Genomic DNA, 22,189 nt, shown 5'->3' with positions numbered 1-22,189 from the left:
ACACTTGTTTAACTGAACCATGATCATGTATTTTAGCCATCTAGTCTTTGTTTAAAGGCCTCAAGTGATGGTCAATCTACTTATAACCCTCAATAAAATGTTTATTTTATTTTCTTAATTTGATTTTATTTATTTATTGTTAAAAAATCCAACTGTAAAATGCCATGCTTTTTTTCCTCTTTCTAAATTCAGAGCCCACCCACTGAGTACCTATTGGTTAGGAGTCAGACTATGAACAGGAATGTCCCTCTTTGAAACAGTCATTAGTCAGAGTAAGATTCTCAGTAAAAATTATTTCCTGAATGATTTTGAATTTTTGAATGATTCTTACTGTAGGTTCCTCAGGAGTAATCAATAAAGATTTGAAATTCATAATATGAATTTCATTAGTGAATGTAATGTAAGAGCAAAGAGAAATACTGCCAGGCAACCAGATTCCAAATAGTGCACCAGAAATTATTCTGAGGAAGTTTGCAACAAGAATTAGTCTTCAATAGGAGGTACCTGAAGGGCAACACAAGATCCTGAGATTAGCTCAGTTGGACTGAGTGTGGGTGCTAATAAAGCCATGGTTGCAGGTTTGTTCCCCATATGGGCCATTCACGTAAGAGCTGGGCTTGATGATCCTTGTGGGTCCCTTCCAACCTAGAACATTCTGTCATTCTGAAAAAAGGTGGAGAGAGACCACTTACAAGGGCATGTAGTCACAGGACAAGGGGGAAGGACTTTAAACAGAGAGAGTAGGTTTACATTAGATATTAAAAAGAAATTCTCTGCTGTGAGGGTGGTGGAACAGAGAAATTGTAGCTGCCCCATCCATGGGACTGTTTGAGGCCGGGCTGAATGAGGCTTTGAGCAACCTGGTTTAGTGGAGGGTGTCCTTGCCCACAGCAGGGGGTTTGGAACTAGGTAAACTTTAAGGTCCCTTCCAACCCAGAGCATTCTATGATTAGACTGTGGAATGTAAAGCTCATTTTATTGCAATTCAGTATTTCCTTAAGACTTCTTTTTTTCCAGCACATTCCTTTAAGCATACTCATTTATCGAATTCTTTGGGAAGAGCCAGCATAGAAGAAGGGCAAATACTCAGATTGTATTTTAAAACATTCTTTGATGTAGTCATCTGGCTCTGAAAAGCCAGATGTCAAAAAATTATTTTGCCTGATGAAATCACTGAGACACTGTGCTTCTAAGTGCCTTGACTAAAAAATGCATCAGACAAGATTCTTTTGGTACTTTTTTCTTGTTCCCTTCAACTTTATCTGTACTATGTTTGTTACTTTGGGTTAGCTTTTATTTAGCATATTTCTTTTTTTGGTTACACTTCTGACATGTAACTTCTAGTCTGAGTGATTATTGGCTTTTTTCGTCAATCCATTGAGTTTGTTACATTCTCTGTGTACCTCTGAAGCCTAAGAGATTTAGTCTGTGACTATGGAAAGGACTGGAGTATAAAGCTGAGTATGATACAGAGAGCAATTTCTTGAACCACAACAGTGAAAGGGAATAGATGATCCTTTGTTATTTTTGGTTTACTTTTGTTCCAGAAGTGTTGTGTTAGGCACAGATTTGCCATCATCTCCTTCTTATGTTGCAATTTAGTCTTGATAACTGCAACTTCTCAGCAGCATTCCAGCCGAGTGACTCATAGCAGATGTAAGCCTCCACTCTGCCGAATTTAATAGCAAAAACAATCGCAGCTTGGGAAGGGCTCTGGAATTATTTGCCTCAGTTCAAGAAGATTTAACAACTTTGGGTTCTGTCCAGAAGTTAAAGGTAAACATTTAGGGTACCTATGAGGGAAGAAGGAAGACGTATGGCTAATTTCTATAGTTATGCTTTAAAAGTAATTTGTTTTTTGAAGGCCATATAACTGGTGCAGTATTGATAATGATGTATGAATGTTTTACCAGGATCTAGGTATTTTCCTGCATTTCTACGTAGTTAATAAAACTACTATTTGAATCCGCAGTTTTTAAATTTGTATTACTATGGGCTATATGAACAAGGCTGCTTTTAGAACCTAAAAGTAAATAAAATCATGAATTATTTTTCAGATGAGGAAAACAGAAATTTTTGTAACACCACCAAATTTAAACAAAGCAAAATCTGTGCATGAGTTTAATAATCTGAATTTTGAGAAAGCAAACAAAAAACTTTCCAGCTATTTTCTATCCTTTCAGCAGATTCTCTCTTACTATTATTGTATCTATTAGCAATGCAAGTCTTAATGACACTGTGCCAACAGAAAGAAACAGGCATCTGTATTCCATCTAGTTTGCTGTCTCTTAAATTCAAAAACATAAGAACATTCTAATGGTCCAAACTTTTCATACTACAGAATTTCTTTAATGTCATCAAATCTTTTCAATAATTTGTTATTTAAAGACTTGGAAAAAACATCAGATTTAGGGGAAATTTGAATCTAGGATTGACTGTGTGTGTATCCTTTAAAGAAAGCCTAGGAACAGAGAAGAAAAAAGATGTCTTTCTAGAATTTTGATTCCACAGCTTTGGAAAAAGATTTGTTTCTGCCTAACTGTACAATGCATATTCCAGGTGTAATTTTGGAATAGTAAATGAGTAACCCCAGGGATAAAATTTCAAGGTTTCACAAGAGTTGCACTTAAATTTAAATTGTTTAAAACAGAAAGTGATTTTTTTTCCAGCTAACCATTAAGGGCTTGTGTTTCAACTTGAAAACAGAATACCAAGTTTTTCTTGCTCTAGCATATGGTGTGTGATAATTAATCCACATGTCTACTGTCTGAGATTAAGATTTCCCTGGAAAAGGATATCCCCTGTACAAATTTTTGGTGTGTTTTTTTTTTTTTTTTTTGTTAAATCAACACAGGTGTAATAAAACAAGTCTTGGAAGTCTCTCAACAGTTGTTAACTCTTCAGGTTCATCTATGACTGATTAAAATCTGTAATTTTTTGCAGGTTTTTTGAGTTAAAGTTTTATTCAATTGTGTACTGTCAGCAAATAGCTATATAACAAGGGTAAATATTTAAAGGACTGAAGAAATTTGTTTAAGAAATTGACTTTCAATGGAATCTTCCTAGAGCAAGATGTTAAGCTTCCCTTGAACAGAACTTTAGGTTTCCCTGTTACTGAATACCGTGGTTGTGCACCTTCAGAGAACTGTTACTAACACAACCTCTACTGAAGCTTTTTTTAGAAATGCGGATAACTAAGTAAAAAGTTACCCACATAAATTCCACGTCCAAACCTGATGATTTAGTGTGTCAAAGTGCTTTGAATGTGTAAGGGGCTTGACCCTATTTACCACTTTTCTTGTCACTGTAAAGTTGACCACTCAGTGAATCCCATGTCACTGCAACTGTGAGATAGACAAACTGCAGGAGTTTATGCCTGCTGAGAATCTGGCTTAAAGGTGTGGTCCAGGACCAGCACTGCTGATTGTCCTCTGACTTGTCTTGGTCTACCTGCTGGGCAGTGACAGAAGCAGAGGAATGCCTTTAAGTCACCCATTTCCCTTCAGAACTTGAGTTTTCAGGTCTCTTCCTAGTCTTTTTTATCTTCTCCCTTTCTTTGGAGGACAGTAGCACAAGGATTTTGGTTTCCTCTAATCTACTAGAGGTCCCTCTGTGGGTTTTTTTACTGTGTCCTCTCTGTTTCAGCCTTCCCTGTTTCTGACTGGTAGATCTGCCAAATGGAAGCCTCAGTTTCTCCCTCTTTATAAACCTCTTGTCTTATATTCATAGTGAGGTTATGTTTTAAGTGGCTACAGGATCAATACTCGATCTTGAGTTTACTGTCCAGTTTGCTTTCTTAAAAATGAAACTCCAGGATTAAAATACCTTCAGCAATTTACTTAAATTGTCAAATTGAGAAAATTTGAGACTATGATTATATTTTGCTATGTCTTTTGAGCATGTTTTAGTTCAGCACTAAAGTTGACATGCTAAGTTGTCTCCCAAGTGCACCCCTTGTGAAGTTTCCCACAAGAGGAACATTCTATTGAAAGAGGCATCCTTAAATAGAAAGGTGACTTCATCTGAAGATAACAAACAAAACCAACTGCACACACTCTACACTCCTCAGCCAATCATTCTTTTTGTGCAGCTTGCTCATAGCAGCTCATACATGCTGTAAGGGACTTACCTGCCTTGACTGTACCTCACAGTGTTCTATTTTTTAAATTTTTTTTTTACTTACATAAATTTCTCTGAAGAGTATTCAAGATTTACTTGATAGTCTTTTCAAAAAGAATAAGAATACTGTTGTAAAGTTTTGTAATCCATTTAAGATTTTTTTTTTTTAAGATTGATTGTGGTATTCAGGCATTCACAGTCAGTGAAATCATGATAGAACAGTTCAAATACTAAGGCTAATATGAGGGAAGATACTGTGGTTTCATAATTAAAATAACAGGGATGAAGTAGAGTATATGAAATATGAATCTTCCAGTGAAGAAAATGGAGTCCCTTCTCTCTTAGAAAACATATTTAAAGTATGGAAGGATTAAGGCTAGCAGTTAGCAGAGACAGAACATTTGCAGGCTGTCCAGATAGCTAATGTACTCTTTGGTCACTCCTGTCACAGCCAGTGTCATCCCAACAGACGGCAACAGCTGCTTTCAAAACAGAAGTGACTGTAATAGCTATAACTACTAATGTAATTTTACTAGCTGTAATTTTAAAAAGCATCCTAAGTATTTTATAGGTAAGTGTTGAAATCTGAGATTTGTTTGGGTTGTAATTTCTGGATTTGCATGAAGTTTTCAGATATTGGTGAAAATACAGTTGGACTTGTCCAATTTTGCACAAACTTAAAAACATACTTCTCCTAAGCACCTTGCTTATCTTTGTACTGTAAAATGAAACAGTCTGCCAAAGTTCCACTCATATTTTATATTAATTCCTGTAGCAACATGAGTGAAAATTTTCATAAAGTTGGTATTTCAATAAGCACATGCTGGTATTGAGTCATTAATCGCTATTAGAAGTTTTACACTTTGTCTAACTACAAATGCTTTAAATGTGTCACCATCTCTGGAAGCATTCAATAAATGTAAATGTGGTGCTTTAGGGACAGGCTTTAGTGGTGGACCTGTCAATATTAAGTTAGTGGTTCAACTTGATGATCATGGAGATCTTTTCCTTAATAACTCTATAGTACGAAAAGCAGAGTAGACACATATTCTGGTTTAATTAGGTGTTAACAATGCTAAATGAAAATATTCATAGTTACAAAAGAAAAAAAATTCCTCAGTTGATAGCTTGCAGAAGTTTAAGTAATTAATTCGGAGTAGTTTATGTATAATCTTTGTAAATATTTTACTGATTGGAGGCCTCGGTTTCTCCTCTGGGAAAAGCACATGTCTGTCTTACAAAACGATTTTGAGGTTCTATCAGCTAACGTTTGCAAGGCAGTGAGATACAGTGGAGATTGGTTTGGTCTATGAAATAATTTTCATATGAAAAAATGGGGTTTAAAATGCTATGGGTCGTACAGTGCAAAGTATCCACAGTTATGAGTTTAAAGATGCCATTCTTGTCACCATTAGAATAAAACTTGATAACTATTTTGGATTCTTCCCCCAAATTACTCTATGACAGCAAAATTATCTTGATCTCTCCTGGTGCACAAAATTTGCAGAAATCTTTAGATCAAGGACAACTAGCCCAATTCAGATTTTAATTGTATATGACAGGGACCTTTCTCACAAATTTAAAAGACCAACAAGGAATATTTCCCTGTTCTTCAGCTTGTTTAAAATGTTTCTGCTTTTGTCTTGAAAATAAGATGTGTGCTTTTGAATCTTGAATAGCTATCCTAAAATACATGGAGAGCTCTAATACAAAGTGGCCTAAAAGAATAAATTATCATTTTACTGGCTTTTGGAGTTGTATTTTATCAGACTATTTTAGACATTTGTAATGAATCCTGCATGCGCACTGTATTTACAATTTGCAAGAAAAGAATTATAGGTTAAATAGACTATTTTTAATAAGATTTAAGATGTCCAGTGTAAATTTTAGTTTTAATGTTTAAGTTAACTAGTGTTTCCTTTGCTCCTCTACTTCACAGCTTCCAAAATGAAGATTTTGATAATGATTGATTTTGTCCTTGCAGCTAGCCTGATGGATGTCATTGGCAGCTCTGTAAGTTCTAGTAATTAAATATTTCTCTAGAGTTTCTTCTAAATACTGCAAACCTTATCCTCCATAGTGCTCAAAATCTCTACATACAATGGCAGAACCTTTGATGGAAAAGAGTAGAATTCATTAGAAAATTAAAGAATAAGGAAATATCTTCAAATAGTGTTTAGTGGGGACAAGTTTCCAATAATGAAAAAGGAAACAAATGCATAAGTTTACAATGGAAGGTCCATCACTAGGTAATGGCTCCGAAGAAAGAAATCCTTTCAGTTTATGACTAGATCTGATATGAAAAATGAGACAATAAATCTTTCCTAAAACAGCTATCATATGATGCATGGAGGCACACTGTACAGAAGGCACACAGTTACCATTCAGGTGTAATGCTAACTCAGAATTACACCTGTAGTTTTGAGCAGCGTAGTTACAGAAAGGCAAAGCACAGGAACTCCTAAAGCAGTGGCTGCAGCAGTGTTATTTCTGGGCACTGACACCTGGCATGCAGAATGTTTCCATCCTTTTCCACCTTGTCCACTGGCCCTACAACTTTTTCTCAAACAAGATCCATAACTTCATATTCTTACTTGTTTCCATGTAACTACATTGTAGTTCACACTCAGAAACAATGATCAAAGCTCCTTCACTTCAAGCTCCCGAAACCCTCTCCTATACATTCTGTTCCTCCAACAAAAACCCTAATAAAATCACACTTACTCCACAGTTTAAAATACTTCTAGCCTCACCAATGCTGCACTGCGTGTCATGGCTGTCCTTGCTAGTTTTAGATCCAGGTCCTAAATAGCAGAGACCTAAAGGGATTGAATTCTTGATTCATAATTGCCTAGGTGGAAGTAGTTGCTGAATTTACAACTATTGTTTGTGGATTACATTACCTTATGGAAAACTTTTGTTCCGATAAGTGCTTTTATAGAGGCAGAATGGGAATGACTCTCTAATCACTTCTGCTCAGTGGAGAAAAATATTACTAATTTCTGCAGAGGCCTACTGAGAAAAGAGGCATCACAGTTAAATGCATTTACTTATTTTTAAATTATTGTTTTTAATTTAGAATATTTTGGACTTAGCTGACTTTCTGAGTAAAAACTGGGAACATTCAGAACTTCATCTCAAAGTTTTCACCTTTTAATCTAATTAAAACACTAATTTCAATATAGAGTTATTTTGGAGCTAATTCATATTATTAAAAGTAGACGAAATAGCACCACAGGTAAAAACCTTGTATTTTTATAGTTCTCATTAAGTATTCCGAGTCCAATTTGTAGCAATAATTTTAATGGAAGGTCACTGGCTGCTAAATAATTCACACAATAATGAAAGTGAATGCACATTAATTGCAGCAGCTGGTTAAATGTAGGATTGTGTGCCCAAGAGCAGAGCTGTCAGCAGTTGTTAGATAATTGCTTCTCAATGTGTAGTGCAAACAGTTGCTTCACTGAAACACACAGAACAGGTTGTGTTCAGTCTGGTTTCAGTCAGTGGGCACCACTGTCCACTGGAGATAGCCAAAGTAAAATCCACATTTTCTGGAGTATTTCAACATTGTAATGGTTTAACTTTGGTCCAAATATAACAAATGGAATAGCAATATGTGAGAACTGTAATTTGCATTTTGCTTTTTTATTCCTCCAGCTTTGCACTGGTTTAACTTCAGTGGTTTTTAAAGGATTATCCTGTGAAAAAAAGTGTAGCAGCACATTGCAAGAACAGTCTGGTAAACTGAAGATCTAAAAGCCACATTGATCCAATTAAAGTTACAGTTACCTTGTGATTGTCCCATGAAAAAAATATACATGGAATTCCAAATATGAGAACTGTGGTTTTGCTGTTCAGCAGCAAAAGTCTAATGGGATTTGTCTGGAGTTGACAGAGAGACATCAATGAGAAGGCTGAAGCCAGGGAGAGAAGAGAAAGTATCAGATACCAGTACTTTTCATATGTGGGTTACTTTCAAAACTATTTCTGCTCAAGCATTTTTCTTTTCTTTTCTTATGCTATACTTATTCACTATGGCTAGTCATATCTTGATTATCACTTCTAATTTACTGTCACTTCCCAAGCCTTAAGAGCTTAAAACCCTTCAAATAAGGAAATTGCAATGTGTAGTGTAGATATATCACTGTTCACCCCATCATGAGTGTATTGTCTGCAAAGCAGATGAGAATCAGCTCATAGTTATTCATTTTTATGAATTAATTCATATTTTTAAGTAAATAATAACAAAAGATGGATTTTAAATGCAAGTTTAAGAATAATATTTAGAGACACAGCCTGTTGCAGACTTGTGTTTAATTTGGTTCAAAGGAAAGGACCTTTTTTTATGGTATACGAAGTGGTGTCATACTGAATTTAGATACTAAGTTTTTCTAAGTTAAGATAAATTTTTTTCAAGAAGTTCTATACTTGTACTGTATAATTTAACCGCAGCAGGAGAATGGCTTTTAGCAGTATGAAAGGGGAACTGATAGAGGCATTTCTTTCACCTGAAAGAAACACATGTAGCTGCCTCTCCCAAATGCCATGTCCCTTGCTCTTTCCAGAATGGAAGGTAGCTCTTTGTGGCTCAGATCTGCCACTGTCACAGAGGTTGCCCACCTGAAGTCCTGTCTATGAAATTGCAAGAGCCTGGCAATGGGGGCCACCATTTCCAGGACTCTCCTATTGCATGTTACCATGTTATCCAAGCTTGTGAGGACTGAGTTAAGACTGATACAGGCTAACCTTCTCAGTAAAACTGGTAACTGTGGCATGGTGGCTTCTTTATCACTCTTAACGTAGTATGATTTGAATAAATATAACTAAAATAACTTAGTATGATTAGAATAAATATTTGGGAACATGGGATTTTTTGCTTTTCTTTTATAGTTAGCATTAGCTCATCAGGGTGAGCCTGGAAATATTTTTTCAATACTTTTTTAATTTATTCACTCTTTCTCAATCCACCTATATATCTCTTTCTCTCTCTCTAAAGCTCTGCAGTCCTCTGTAATTTTCTGTATTCACAGAGGACCAGACTGACAATTTGCATTCACCTGTCAAAGAAGCCTCTTCTGAATCTCCCACTGAATTCATTCCCACTGAGTAGAAAATTCAGCTTTTGTGAAGGGTTTATATGAAGCTGCAGATACAATTGAGACAAGCGCCCTGGAAAGGCTGCACAATAAATAGTGCATCTTTTCTTTGTAATATGCAACATGTCCCACACTAACCAGTGCATACAGTAAAGTAACATCCCTCTAAGCCACCGTAGCAACTTTACATGCCCATATATTTACCTATTTTCTTCTCTTGTTTCCTGCTAGAAGAAAAGTATGATGTGCTAAGCATCTCGTATAGCTATCAACAACTGAAAAAAGATTTTCAAGCGAAGGTTCTTAAATAAGATAAAACTTTTGGGATATTACTGGGTCGTTGGCCGCTGCGTGCCTCCAAAAAAAGGAGTTTTGGAAATGTGCCTCTGGCCCTACAGCGTCCCCTTGTGGGCAAGCATCGCCACGGTACCCCGGCAGCTCCTGGGCCAGCGCAGGGCTCCGCGCTGGGCTCAGCACAGCGGCCCGAGCTGCTCGGCGTGGGCAGCCCAAACACAGCCTGCTGAACCTTTCCCTCTCAAACAGGTCGCTGACAAACTGCCAAGTTTGTCAGCGACCTGAAAAAATACGTAATTTTTTTTTTCATATGCATATGTATATATTCCCCCCATTCTTTTATTTCACCGTGTACTTAAATTGCAGTTAAGTATGAATTAAAGCAAGTCTCTGATATGCTTCAGTAATACTTAAGGCAGAAGTCTGTCTTCAGGATAGTTCTGCACAGTCTTGTGATCAAATTTTTCAGTTGAACTAAATATTGCAGACAAATTGAACAATTTGTTGGAAATGTTCATGGACAATGGGTGAAACCTGAGCTTGATGCAAATGAAAGTATGTAGACACCACTGAGGTGCACCTCATTATGCACAGCAGTATGCTATTGCAGACATCTCTATAGTTTGGTGTGATAGGGCAATGTTCTGAGATATCAGTTCTTCCATATAAATGGCAAATATTGCAGGTCTGCATGTAAATAATGTTTCCTATGAATAAGGCAGCACCAATTTAGGACTACTGCAAATTTGATCTTACATGTCAGATTTCCAGAAAGTCACCCTTTGATTTTGCCTTTACAGTGCTAGTTGTGCTCTTTTACAAGCTACTAAACTCTGCTTATATAAAATTTCAGTGTTACTGATCCAAAACCTGTGTCATGTTTCCAAAGGCTTTTCTACCTCACGCTGAAATCAGATTTATTTAATATATATTTTAAACCATACAGATTGTTTTAATTTAAGTTCTCCAGATCAGATTGTGTTCACTTTGGCTATTTTACCATAGTCTTTAATCTAAAACAAATTATTTATTGCTCATCATGCGTTCAGCATGTCAGAATTTGGAACAGCTATTCCTCTATTCCAGCCCTTGAGGGTCAAGTGAGTGCTAGGTAACACTGTATCAGAATTACCACATTTCTCACCCACTCCGCATGGCAAAATTAAGTACAAAAGTCACAGCACAACATTGACTTTAACTTTTGTTTTAACTTTTATTTTTCATGTATATTCAGGGCTTCTTAGAGACTATTTTAGCATGCCAAAAATGAGCTTAAAACTTAACAATATTTATGTTGGCAATGTTGGGATTCTTATCATAAGAAGTGTGTAACTTAAAAGCATTCAAAAATGCACTATGAAAGTTGAAAACATATCCATGTGGATTGCATCTTTAAAACTCTTTAGAGCCTTCATAATATTAGTAGCAGGCTTCTCTGGATAGAAAATCTCTGTGCATGGAAGATGATAAGAGATGGGGCCTCCTTATGATAGGGCCTGTATTATAGTGTTTTTCCCCAAAATCCCTGCTGCATGTTTGCAGTTAGAGCTGGTAGCACTAAAGAGAAGATCTCTTTGCAAAGTGTTCATAAGATGAATGTTTTATATATTACATGCAGTAACATGAAATAATTTAAAACAAATTAGCAACAGAGATGGAAGTCAACATACTGTCTGTAGGAAATTGTGACCAAAATATTTTATTCAAGTTTAATTTTATTTATGGTTTGGTTGGTTGGCTCATTGTGTCACATGTTAAATATCACATAAAATTTGTTGATTTTACAACAAGATATGTTTTCCTCTCTAGGATTTACAGAAATGTTTTCAAGACCAAATACGACTTCAGGGCCAGGTGAGGCTTCTGGAGCATCGTGTGAAACAGAAGCAGTTAAAAATTATACAGCTCTTAGAGAAGAAAGAGATTCAGTACAGTGACAGAGAAGATGAAAGCAGTGTCATTGACTTGGGAGGAAAAAGACAGTATTCAGGTTAGAAATGGAGCTATTCTTTTCATTTCCTTTCATCGTAATGATACCCAGACGCTTTAGCACAATTGGGCCTATTGAGTTATTGTTTTAAAAACTCATTGTAGAATGTTTGTTTAAAACACAGTGCTCAGCTTTTACCTGGACCTGCTGTGCAGGGAAAAATTGCTAATGTCAGATTGTAGAAATCAAATCAGGATTTAAGACGTTTACTGATTTATTAGTAGTGCATAACTTGAAAACAATCAGTTAACAATCATAACTTAAAAACAAGCACAAATCTCAGCAATACAACAGATAAAAGCCAATAATAGACATTTACAAAATGTTAATCAGGAGTTCAGATTTCTAAATGCCATTCTTTGACTTATGTCAGAAGTTCTAGCAATCTCAAAAATAACTAACAACAGGGTTAGTTCACATTCAAACATTCAAATGGTTGCCTATGTTACAAGAAACTGACTTTGTTCCAATCTGTAAAGTCCCTGAGACCTCCATATTTACACGCATAAGCCTGGCATTATGGCATCTGCATCTCACTTTAATAACAATTTCACTGAGTTGGATTCAGCTCATGACATCACAGCTTTTAAATCCTGGTTTAAAGTTGTTTTTCTAATTTTACCAGCACTCTGGTGGTGATCCACTCCTTCTACAGTAGAAGGCTTATAATAAATACAGTGGAAGTATATAATAAAACATCATCCAAACTCTTGATATAATAAAACACCATCCAAAACAATAGTTGGATTGAAAATATAATTTAGGAGACTGACTTCTAGGTGGTGTTTGTTTCTAACTGTCCAGTGCTAGAAAGTCTTTACTACTATTATTTTTAATAGCCTTGATTGAATATGCTTGTAGTGCTTATGCTGCTGGAAGAAATACCAATATATATAACATTTGATCTCAAGGCATCAAATATAATAAAACACCATTAAAATGAAATAAAAAGCAGTTGTAAATCTGACATAAAAATTTTGGCTGTGTATTTATGTACTCAGCATTCTGGAACACTTTATTTTTATTATTAGAGCTGACTTGTTATTGAAAAGATTATTAAAGCCACATTTCTCTGAAAGATATTTGTCCTTTCTTAGCATAAGTCTCAATTTATTCTTTTACAATGTTATTCTAATAAACAGATCTAACTTGTTCCTGTTTCTGATTATTTTTTCCCCCATTATTTTTCACTTTCTTTACAGCTTGGAAAATGCCTTTCCTGTTCATACTGTATTATTTTCTTAAACTGCTGTAGCATTTTAATATCAACAGAGCTGGATAATTTGAGTTAGATAGTGAGGGGGAAATTCCATACTATATACACCCGCTAAAAATTAAGATATGCTTGTGTTTTGCTGACCTACTAAGAAATTAATTTTCTCTAAGCCAACCACACATTCTCTACAAAGACAACTTAGCTGTTATTTAAATCATGTTTTCTATTTGAGTTTATTCAAATTCTGGCATAGCTATTTGTTTTCAGTATAAAGTGTTTATTTTCTATGTCTTATCTTCACTGACACTTTCACTGAAGAGAAATGTAATAGTTCATAAAGTTCCAAGCAGGCCTGGAAGTTCAGCCAATTCAGAGAATTCCTTAAAGTTAATCAGCTCTACCTTAGCCAGGAAAAACAGAAATGCTGAAAATTATATGTCTTTTCTGTATGACTGCCTGATGGTAGATTACATATAAACAAAGAACTCATTTCATTTCTTAATTCCTAGAGGAAAGAATTTAAGATTATGCAATTACATTGCTGTAATATTTCTATGAGCTCTGAATTTTGTTATTGTTGTAAATTATATTCATCAACAGCAATGCAGGCCAGACTGTGAATGGTGCCAAGCCAAAGTGGTCTCATTTTACACACATACTGCACTTTTTGGGTGTAGTCTGCTGTATACTTTTGCTCCTATTTGATAGAAGGGACAGGAGAATCAGGCCTTGCAATTGTTTCTGGTTATAACACTGGAGATTCCATACTTTTGTTTCTGGCATTTCTGTGAACTTTCTGGACATAGAAGTCCATGTTTCTTTTTAAAGGTTACTCTATGTTACATGTAATTTTAAGGTTGTAACAGGATTCTAATGTGGATGATACCACTGTAAATTAAAAGTGACACCACTTAAACCAGAGGAATTATTTTGCTAGTCAAGTAGAAACAAAAATTGTCATATTTCACCATGTGAAGATATTATTTCAAAGATATATCAAAATAATTATAGGCCAGCAAAGCTTTAGAGCAACACAAGTACAAAAAAATACCCAAAAGTTAAAGAAATGTGTTTGCAGAGATATTTCATTTTATTAGTGTGGTTCATATGTGACTTCTACATAGCATGACTTGATTACTGTTACTGACTTGATTTCTGATTTTGCCAGTAAGTACAGGACTAAAAATGTTGTGTCCGATTAATGTTGTGTGAACAGATTGTGCAGAAATCTTCAATGATGGCCATAAGCAAAATGGATTTTATAAAATAAAACCAATCCAGAGTCCCAAAGAATTCTTTGCATTCTGTGACATGTCTGAAGGAGGTGGCTGGACTGTGTTTCAGAGACGTTCCGATGGCAGCCAGAATTTTGATAGGTAGGTACTAGATTTGGTAATTAAAACTGGAAACAAAGTGAAGAAACATTAACCAGATGGTGCTAAATTAAATCTGAACTTTAGAAGTATATGAGTAAGTTGTTATCCCAGATAAAAGGGAGGAATGGTTATTCTGTGGAACAGCCTCTAGATGGGATACCTACCACTTCTGTTTCTGGCTGTTTTCTGTGAGACATCCATTCTGATCTTTTTCTGGCAACTTTTGCATTTGACACAAGGACACTTCAATGTCAAATGCCTTAACACTTGTTAAGGACTCTTAATGATGAGGAAAGATTGTCTTCTGCAATTAGTAAAAATTAAAAAAAAAAAAAAAGGCAGGCAGTCTGAGGGCTCTTTGAGTAAAAATGTTCACAAACATGTCTAGTGGGAGGATGAGAAACAAAGTACCTCAACTGAAACAAGAGAGCTTCAGACTGGATATAAGGAGAAACTTTTTCACCATGAAAAGAGTCAGCAAAGGTTACCCAAAGAGAATGTGCAGTCTCCATCCTTGGAAGTTTTCAAGATCTGAACAGACAAGCTCTGAACAACCTGGTCCGATCTCATGGCTGATTCTGGCTTGAGACTGACACTGGACTAGCTTGCCTCCTGAGGTTCCTTCTAGTTTGAGTTAATCTGTGATCTAAGATTGTATTATAAAACATCCAAATAAACTTGTTTTTTTGAGAAATTAGTAATTTATACTCATTTCAGACTTTGGGCTGACTATGAAGAAGGCTTTGGAAATTTTGTTTTGAAAAATGGTGAATTTTGGCTTGGAAACAAAAATCTTCATTATTTGACTAATCAAGGTAAGATTTGTATTTTAACAATAGTCTTATTGTTTCTGCTTCTTTGCTCTTTCCAGGCAATTTTTTTGTTTCCCCTTTTTGTTATCATAAATCCTGAGTTCTGTTGTTGGTCTGCATGGACTTCTCTAAGTTTCAGAAAAAACCCCATTTGAATATATGTTTTCTAACAAAAGGTTCAAAACTGTCCTTAGGCCACTGGCATACTGAGAGCCCCTGTGAAACAGGGAACAGGAGACAGGAGTCTACCTTAAAAGAATTGTCTCTATCCATTTTCCATCACCATCACTAACAGTCCAGAGACAGGTATATGCTGTACCAAGACACTTATTCAGGGCTTTTTAGCTGTGTGGGCTACTACATGGAAGTAATTCTAGTCCAGTCCTGTTGATGAGGCCAGTAGTAGAAAGTTATTTTCATCTAATAGTCACTCAATGTAAGCTAACTTCTGCTTTGTTGTAGAATGCTGCAGATACAAAACTTACCCACTGGCTTAGCCAGCTAAATCATGTGGAGATCAGTGCCACCAGGATGTGATCCTAGTATAACTTTATTTATTTTCAGAGTATAAAAATCTGATTTTCATAGGTAAAAATTTATTGATGAATTTTCACTATGCTTTCACTACCACCTCAAATATTGTACTAAAATGTAAAACCTGTAAGGCCATCTTTTTTTACAATTTTTTCCCTACATTTGAAAATTTGTATTGAAATAATTCTAAAATTTTCTAGGCTGAATAGAATTCACTCAGGTGAATAAGGCAAAGAATAGCAATATATGCTTTACTATGCATAAAAAAAGAAGATAAAACCCTATAAAATATGCTGAGGTGATAGAGATTTGTGATAAAAACATTTTCTTTTAATCTTCTACTGTAAAGCTCAGTTCTGAAAAGCAGTGAGATAGGCTGGTTGAACTAAAATATTTTGTATTTTTTTAAGGGAATTATACTTTAAGAATTGATCTAACTGATTTTGAAGGAGAACGACGTTTTGCACAGTATGCAAGATTCAGAGTTGCAGGAGAAGAGGTAATAAAATATTAAATGACTAAAGGTTTTAATGAAAATGTGGATTCTGTAGGCAAACAATAAACACACAAGTTCCCTAATTATACTTTTCAAATGCCTAATAAAAGTGGTTTACTCTGATACATTAATTTCATACTTTCTGTAAGGGATATGAATAATTTGGGTTAATAAATAGATAAAAGCAGTTTCGTTATGTTTGTTGACATTGCCAACAATAATGTGTCACTATAGGACATGAAATAAAACAACGGGAGCACTGGAATCTCCAAGGTTAAAAGAAGGACATTTAATTTCTGACTCCAACATTTATAGATTTTCAAAAGTGACAGTGGATTGGAGGGTGACAGTGCCAGCTCTCCAATGACACTGGATAAACCAACAGTCCATCAAATTTCCCCTCCTCCAGAAAAGAATGCAAAACAATGTGTTTACAGAAAAGCACATGAGAAAGTTTGTTACAAGAATGTAAACATCAGAAGGCTTAGAAGAACTTAGAACAGGGTGACAATTATGGTAGAAGATGTTCTGATTTGCTAATGTATACTGCAAACTAGCCCTAATGTTGTTTTTATTAAATCATTTATGCATATGGTTAATGACAAATTTTATCCCTGCTAAGTATCAATACAGCCTTTCAGTATTAAGGACATCATGTCTAAGTGGCAGGACATTTCTTAGCATAAAAACAGCAGCCAATGGAACAGGCTAGGTTCTTCTTTGTGGTTTCACTCTCTGACATGCTAAGGGCTAAAGACATACAGGAATTTAATTTTCTTTTCTTTCTTCACATTTTTTTATTAGCATTCTTATGAGATGAATTGTGGTGAATACTCTGGTACAGCTGGTGATTCCCTTACTGGGGGATTTCATCCTGAAGTAAAATGGTGGGCTGATCATCGAGGAATGAAATTCAGTACTAGAGACAGGGATAATGACAACTATGAAGGGAACTGTGCTGAAGAGGAAAAGGCTGGCTGGTGGTTTAACAGGTATTTTGATTTTACATGGGTACTGTCAACTATTCTGCTCCATGGGTATTCATAAAATAATAACATATGGTAGAAGATAGATTGGGATTGTTCATTTATTTGCAATGTGCCCTTATCCCCTAGCAGAGATCCCAGTGCTGGTAAGACTGAGGCTCACCTTAGAAGGAACAGCACCTACTTTGCAGCTCAGGCTGGTCTGTGATAATGGCATTTGCCACAGGTCATCTTTGTTATCAGGCAGTGAGGAGACAATTCTGCCCCTCTGAGGTAAATAGATTTTACACAAGTAGGTCATGTAGAGTTTGCAGATACATCCCTGCTGTACTTCACTCTCGCATTTCTCTTGTGTTGCACTAGACCAGATGTGGCAGCACTGCAAATCTCTGACAAACTAAACTAGTGCCAGGTTATCAAGACTCATTTTTTTCACTTCACTTCACAATACCTCACTCTTGTTATTCTTTCCAAATGGAGATGGTAATGTGTCCACTCAGTTTCTGTCAGTGTGCATGTCTGGACTGAGTGAAAGATTCTTTTAAATAGGGTTGAATAAGAGAATTTAAAAATTCTACTAACATGCAATATACCAAATCAAAAATAAAGGATAAAAATGGTAGCCTTAGCCTGCACAGATCAGCTGTGTTCTTTCCTGTAATTAAGTAAATAAATATAGCCATGAAGAGAAGCTCTGCAATCAGCTGTGCAATAGAGAGGTTTAAAATACAGCTCAGGGAGGCACACTACTCTCTCACTGTGATCTCAGTTCACTTGGCAAGAGGTGCCAGGCTGGATCAACTCCATTGTTTCTGTTGTATCATCCTTTGTTTCTCTTTTTAACTCCTCATTTGCCAAATTCTGTTTTCATAAGCAGTCAGTGACCACCTTAACTGATATGATGTAGCTATTAACTCAGTGTGTCACAATTAACTACTTATTTTAATACATTTTAGTATATTTGCATGGATAGTCAGTCAGCAGAATATTTGAGACTTGGAAAAAGTCACATGTAGACAATGGTGTTTTGCATTTCTCAGGAAAGCTAAGATATAAAAGGGAAAGTCAACTATGTTGGAGCTTCTTTTCCCATGAAATCAGAACTTTGGTAAATTTAAAGGAATATCTGGACTTCAAATCACATAAAACTGATATCATGCCATGGATTTCATTAAGACTGAATTACCAATCACTTTTAGACCACTGAATAATTTTTTTGCCTTTTAAAAACTTTTAATATTGGATTGATCTGGACAAAAGAATGACCACTTTGCAAAAGTAGCTGCACAACGGAACTTGACAGTTATTTATACCTTGTAGTTGGTGCTACATAACTTCTAAAGATAGCTGACTCCTACTAGGCTAGTTCTTATTATGGCTGTGTAGCTCATGCTCTTAAAGTGACAGTCTAGCTTGATAATGAAAATTAGTTACTAATAGTGTTATTTCACTGCTTTGTTATTGAATTTTTAATGTTAAGCCTAACATAAAACTGAACATTGCAAAATACTAGAAAATGTCAGTATCATTAAGCCCTACTCAAAAGGACAGTACTGGCAGAGAAAGGAAAGCACTCAGAAACACATATTTGTCATGCACAGATTAGCAAATATAGAAGGAATTAGTGCTCTTGGCTGGTTTGCATAAGAGCTCCCAGCTATGAAGGAATTGTTTATAGTCAGCTCTATGCAATCAGGACTAATGAAATACAGAAAAGCTCAGATAATATGAAAACCAAGGGATGTGACACAAGTGAGGCCACATGAAGTAGCTCAGAGATAGTTTCAAGCCACCAGTCTCGCTCCAGCTCAGCATTTGTTGTCCTGGACTTCTGCAGAAAAGTGGGCCCTTTTGTAAGCAAAGCTCTAGCAGAGATTTTTATCTTGAATGCAAGTCCACAGAGCTGGGTTCACTCTGGTACTACCTGCAGGTCATAAGCTTTCCAGTACCCAGGGCATTGCAAAGCTCATAAGTAGTTCCCAAGTAGTGAGATAAAGTTCATAAAGGTTCATAAGTAGTGACAGTGCACAATTCCAGTTGGACATCAGCTTATTCTCTCCCAGCACTCACATTTTTAGTTATACCATGTATGGATGGTAAGAGGGATCTGTTAGGCAACAACTTGGGGCCAGATATCACTCACTCAAGCTTCCTGCCATACCAGTCATCCCAGAGACTGCATAACTGCATTCATGGGGGGGTCAGTGGAGTCAATAAATCCAGACAAAATTCAAAGGGTTCTTCAGGGAACCAACTCCCATCTCTCCATATATGTCACACAGTTAATACGTAATACAGATAAAATATCCATGGACAGTTGAGAGTTGGCTGTACTTTTGAAACTACTGCAGCATAGTTTTTAACTTTATATTAGCCTATTGAAAAGACAGGAGGAACACAGGGTAACTTTAAGGTATTTATTGACTTGTGAATAATGAATGTTTTTTCACAATATCATATCCCATGCCATTTGTTAACTTAGTATGTACAGTTACTTCAGACAACATCTAGTTGGATACTGAATAGTCTGATTTTCACTATTCATGCTTCCCAGCGCTAATTAAGACTTTTTAATGGCTCATATTGCTGTTGGCAAAATTATGGTGTGCCTTCTTATGATTCTTTTAATGAAATCTGTGTTTTGATTCAAAGTAGGCAGAGTGCCTGCTCATTGCAGAATTTGTATGATTAGAAAGATTGGGTCAGCTCTGATACAAGTCTGTCATTCTCAAAAACAAACTCACTTTTGATGTCCACAATTTATAAGCTTTCAATTAACATATTATCAAAACTGACTTTAAAAATTGTAAGCAATAAATTAGGATATATAGATGAGAATTTTCCTTTTTCTCATAGTTTTTATCTCAGTTCTCAAAAACTTTGTTAATGAAGTGTAAGCAAAGCCAAAAAGACTAAGATTTGCCAGTAATAGAACTCATAAGGTTTATTTGGAATGTTTTCTGTGTGCATATTTTCTGAAGTCTGCTTTTGGAATCCATCATGGTGTTCAACAGCTAGATATTAACAGCATTTATAATGAAATACTGAATTGGCAGATAAACCAAGCTGATTCATCACAATTTGCTGCAGAAAGAACAGCCAGTTTGCTCTCCACATAAAGATCTAAGCTTGTTTCTCATAGAAACCAGGCAAGTATCACAGTTGTGCTGTTCCCTTTTCAAGCCTTTTGGGTTTTGCTAGGGTTTTCTGTTTGTTTCAACCACTGTATGTAATAAACTTAATAAACTATTAATGCATTTCTGCCTGAGTCTGTTAAAAAACAACAAAACCTCCTGAACTTTGTGTAGCCAAATAAAATGCCAGCTCCAGTGATCCAGCGAATTGGTACACATGTAATTAGCTGTCAGAATTCATATTTGTAAATAGAAGCCCACAGGTGGATAGGCAAACTCATGGTGGTATTCAGGTTTTGTCATACAAAATACCATGTGGTGTAACTGGAAAACTGAAGGGGAGCTACTCTGGAACAACAGAAGAACACAATAGTCTTTCTTTCCCAGATTGTGGTGTATGCCCTGCTGTCCTCCATCCTGAACAACTCTGGGAAAATTTTCCACTGAAACAAATTAGCAGGAAAAACTCCAAGAGCTAGTAATGTCAAAAAACATGGAAAGAAAAAGAAGCACTTTTGGTTAAAAGAAGCAAAACACATTTGCAATTCTTCCCTAATTAAAACACTGTTGTTTATGTGCAAATGCAAATTTATGCAGCTGTCAAACTAAGCTGGCATCAACATGGCAAAATTTTTTGACTCGCAGAGAAATAAATAACAAATGCGTGGAACTTTTCAGCAGGAGACCTTATTGCTGTTTCCCTTTACTTTCCCACCAGGTGTCACTCTGCCAACCTGAATGGTTTGTACTACAGAGGTCCCTACACTGCCAAGACAGACAACGGGATTGTTTGGTACACCTGGCATGGGTGGTGGTATTCTCTGAAATCTGTTGTCATGAAGGTCAGACCTGCAGACTTTGAATGTAATATTGTTTAAATATTCTATGAACACGATTCACCTGATTAATCGTTTAGGAAATCAATTCCAAATCAAAATGGGCAGATTTTTACTTCTCAATCTACGCATATATAAATTTGGAATAATTCCTCTGCAACCAGTAGTTTTATGAGATGTAAGTGAAAAGACAAGCTAGCCTATGAAGCTTTAGATGCAAATATTAATGCTAATGGGTCCAAGTATTTTTTTTAAAAGGCAAGTGTTCACTGAGGAATAATGACATCCTCACTAAGATGGCAAATTTTTGGCTTTCCAGTAACTCCAAATCCTTTCAAAACAATCCTTTAAAAACAACAGTATTGTTACTGTGCTGTCTCAAAAATGAAAAGCAATTGTACTTACACAATAAAAAAACCCTACTCAAATAGAAACATGAGGTTTACTCACTGGATGGAACATGCCTGCTTTGGAAAGGTTCAAGACTTTAGCAATGAGTTTCCTGTAAATCTCTCTGATGTAAAGGTTGCATGTGTTGTGTACATAGTGTACATAAAAGGTTTAAAGAATGAGGCAGAAAACTGAAGAAAGAGAAGGGGTGCTGCCAGGGTACAATCAATTGAATCCAGCATAGAGAAGTGGATTGTCTGTTGTTTGCTGAGGCATTTCTAGGGCTGGTCACAACATTTCAATCATTTTCAAATGTTTCAAAACATTTGAAAATGTTTTTAGATGGTCAGTAATTATGCTTTTCTCCTTCTTGGTAACGGTAATGCTTTTTCTTCCTTTTTCTTTTTTTCTTTTTATTTTTCTTTTCATTTTCTTTTTTTTTTTTTTTTTGGTTAGATTTTACAACTCTCTAATTTTGAATGTCCTGTCCAGTCACTTCCTCTCTTTTCCCTATATACTTGTCTAAGCTTTCTGGGCTTTTCTCCATCTCAAGTTGCATATCCATATTTTTCTTGTACAACAATAATGGTAAGAGAGACTTTGCTTACCCCTGGCTTTTGTGCCTGGCACTACAGTAGACTCTAATAGGCAGTAATAACAAGAGTTGCTGATTAGTGCTTGCTGCCCTGGAGAAGATAGGAATACTCTCTAGAAAGCTATCCAATGAAATGTAGTCCATTTCTGCTGGGCAGATGCAAATGAAGACTTCAAAGAAAATATGGACCTAAGCTTGCTTTCCTAAAATAATTTTGCTTTTGTAGCTCAACTGCCACTCTCTCTCCCCCTGTCCAAATACAGTTTTGAACATGGCAGACGCTTTCAATCATGCTTAAAATATTTGAAACTA

At 35.9% G+C, this 22,189-nt stretch overlaps 1 protein-coding gene across 1 annotated transcript; it reads left to right on the top strand.

Moving 5' to 3' along the window:
* The first annotated feature begins 1,618 nt into the window (after positions 1-1,618).
* On the top strand, positions 1,619-21,045 carry FGL1 (fibrinogen like 1). The gene is made up of 8 exons (XM_030946780.1): positions 1,619-1,776; positions 6,059-6,132; positions 11,322-11,502; positions 13,935-14,094; positions 14,812-14,909; positions 15,851-15,939; positions 16,741-16,928; positions 20,775-21,045. Exons 2-8 carry the CDS (start codon positions 6,067-6,069, stop codon positions 20,932-20,934), a joined length of 942 nt encoding a protein of 313 aa, XP_030802640.1. The 5' UTR covers positions 1,619-1,776; positions 6,059-6,066; the 3' UTR covers positions 20,935-21,045.
* Positions 21,046-22,189: the final 1,144 nt, after the last annotated feature.

This window comes from Camarhynchus parvulus, chromosome 4 (genome assembly GCF_901933205.1).
Source record: "Camarhynchus parvulus chromosome 4, STF_HiC, whole genome shotgun sequence".
Classification (NCBI taxonomy): domain Eukaryota; kingdom Metazoa; phylum Chordata; class Aves; order Passeriformes; family Thraupidae; genus Camarhynchus; species Camarhynchus parvulus.
The sequence above is the reverse complement of the archived record's forward strand: the minus strand, read 5'-3'. Positions and strand labels throughout refer to the sequence as shown.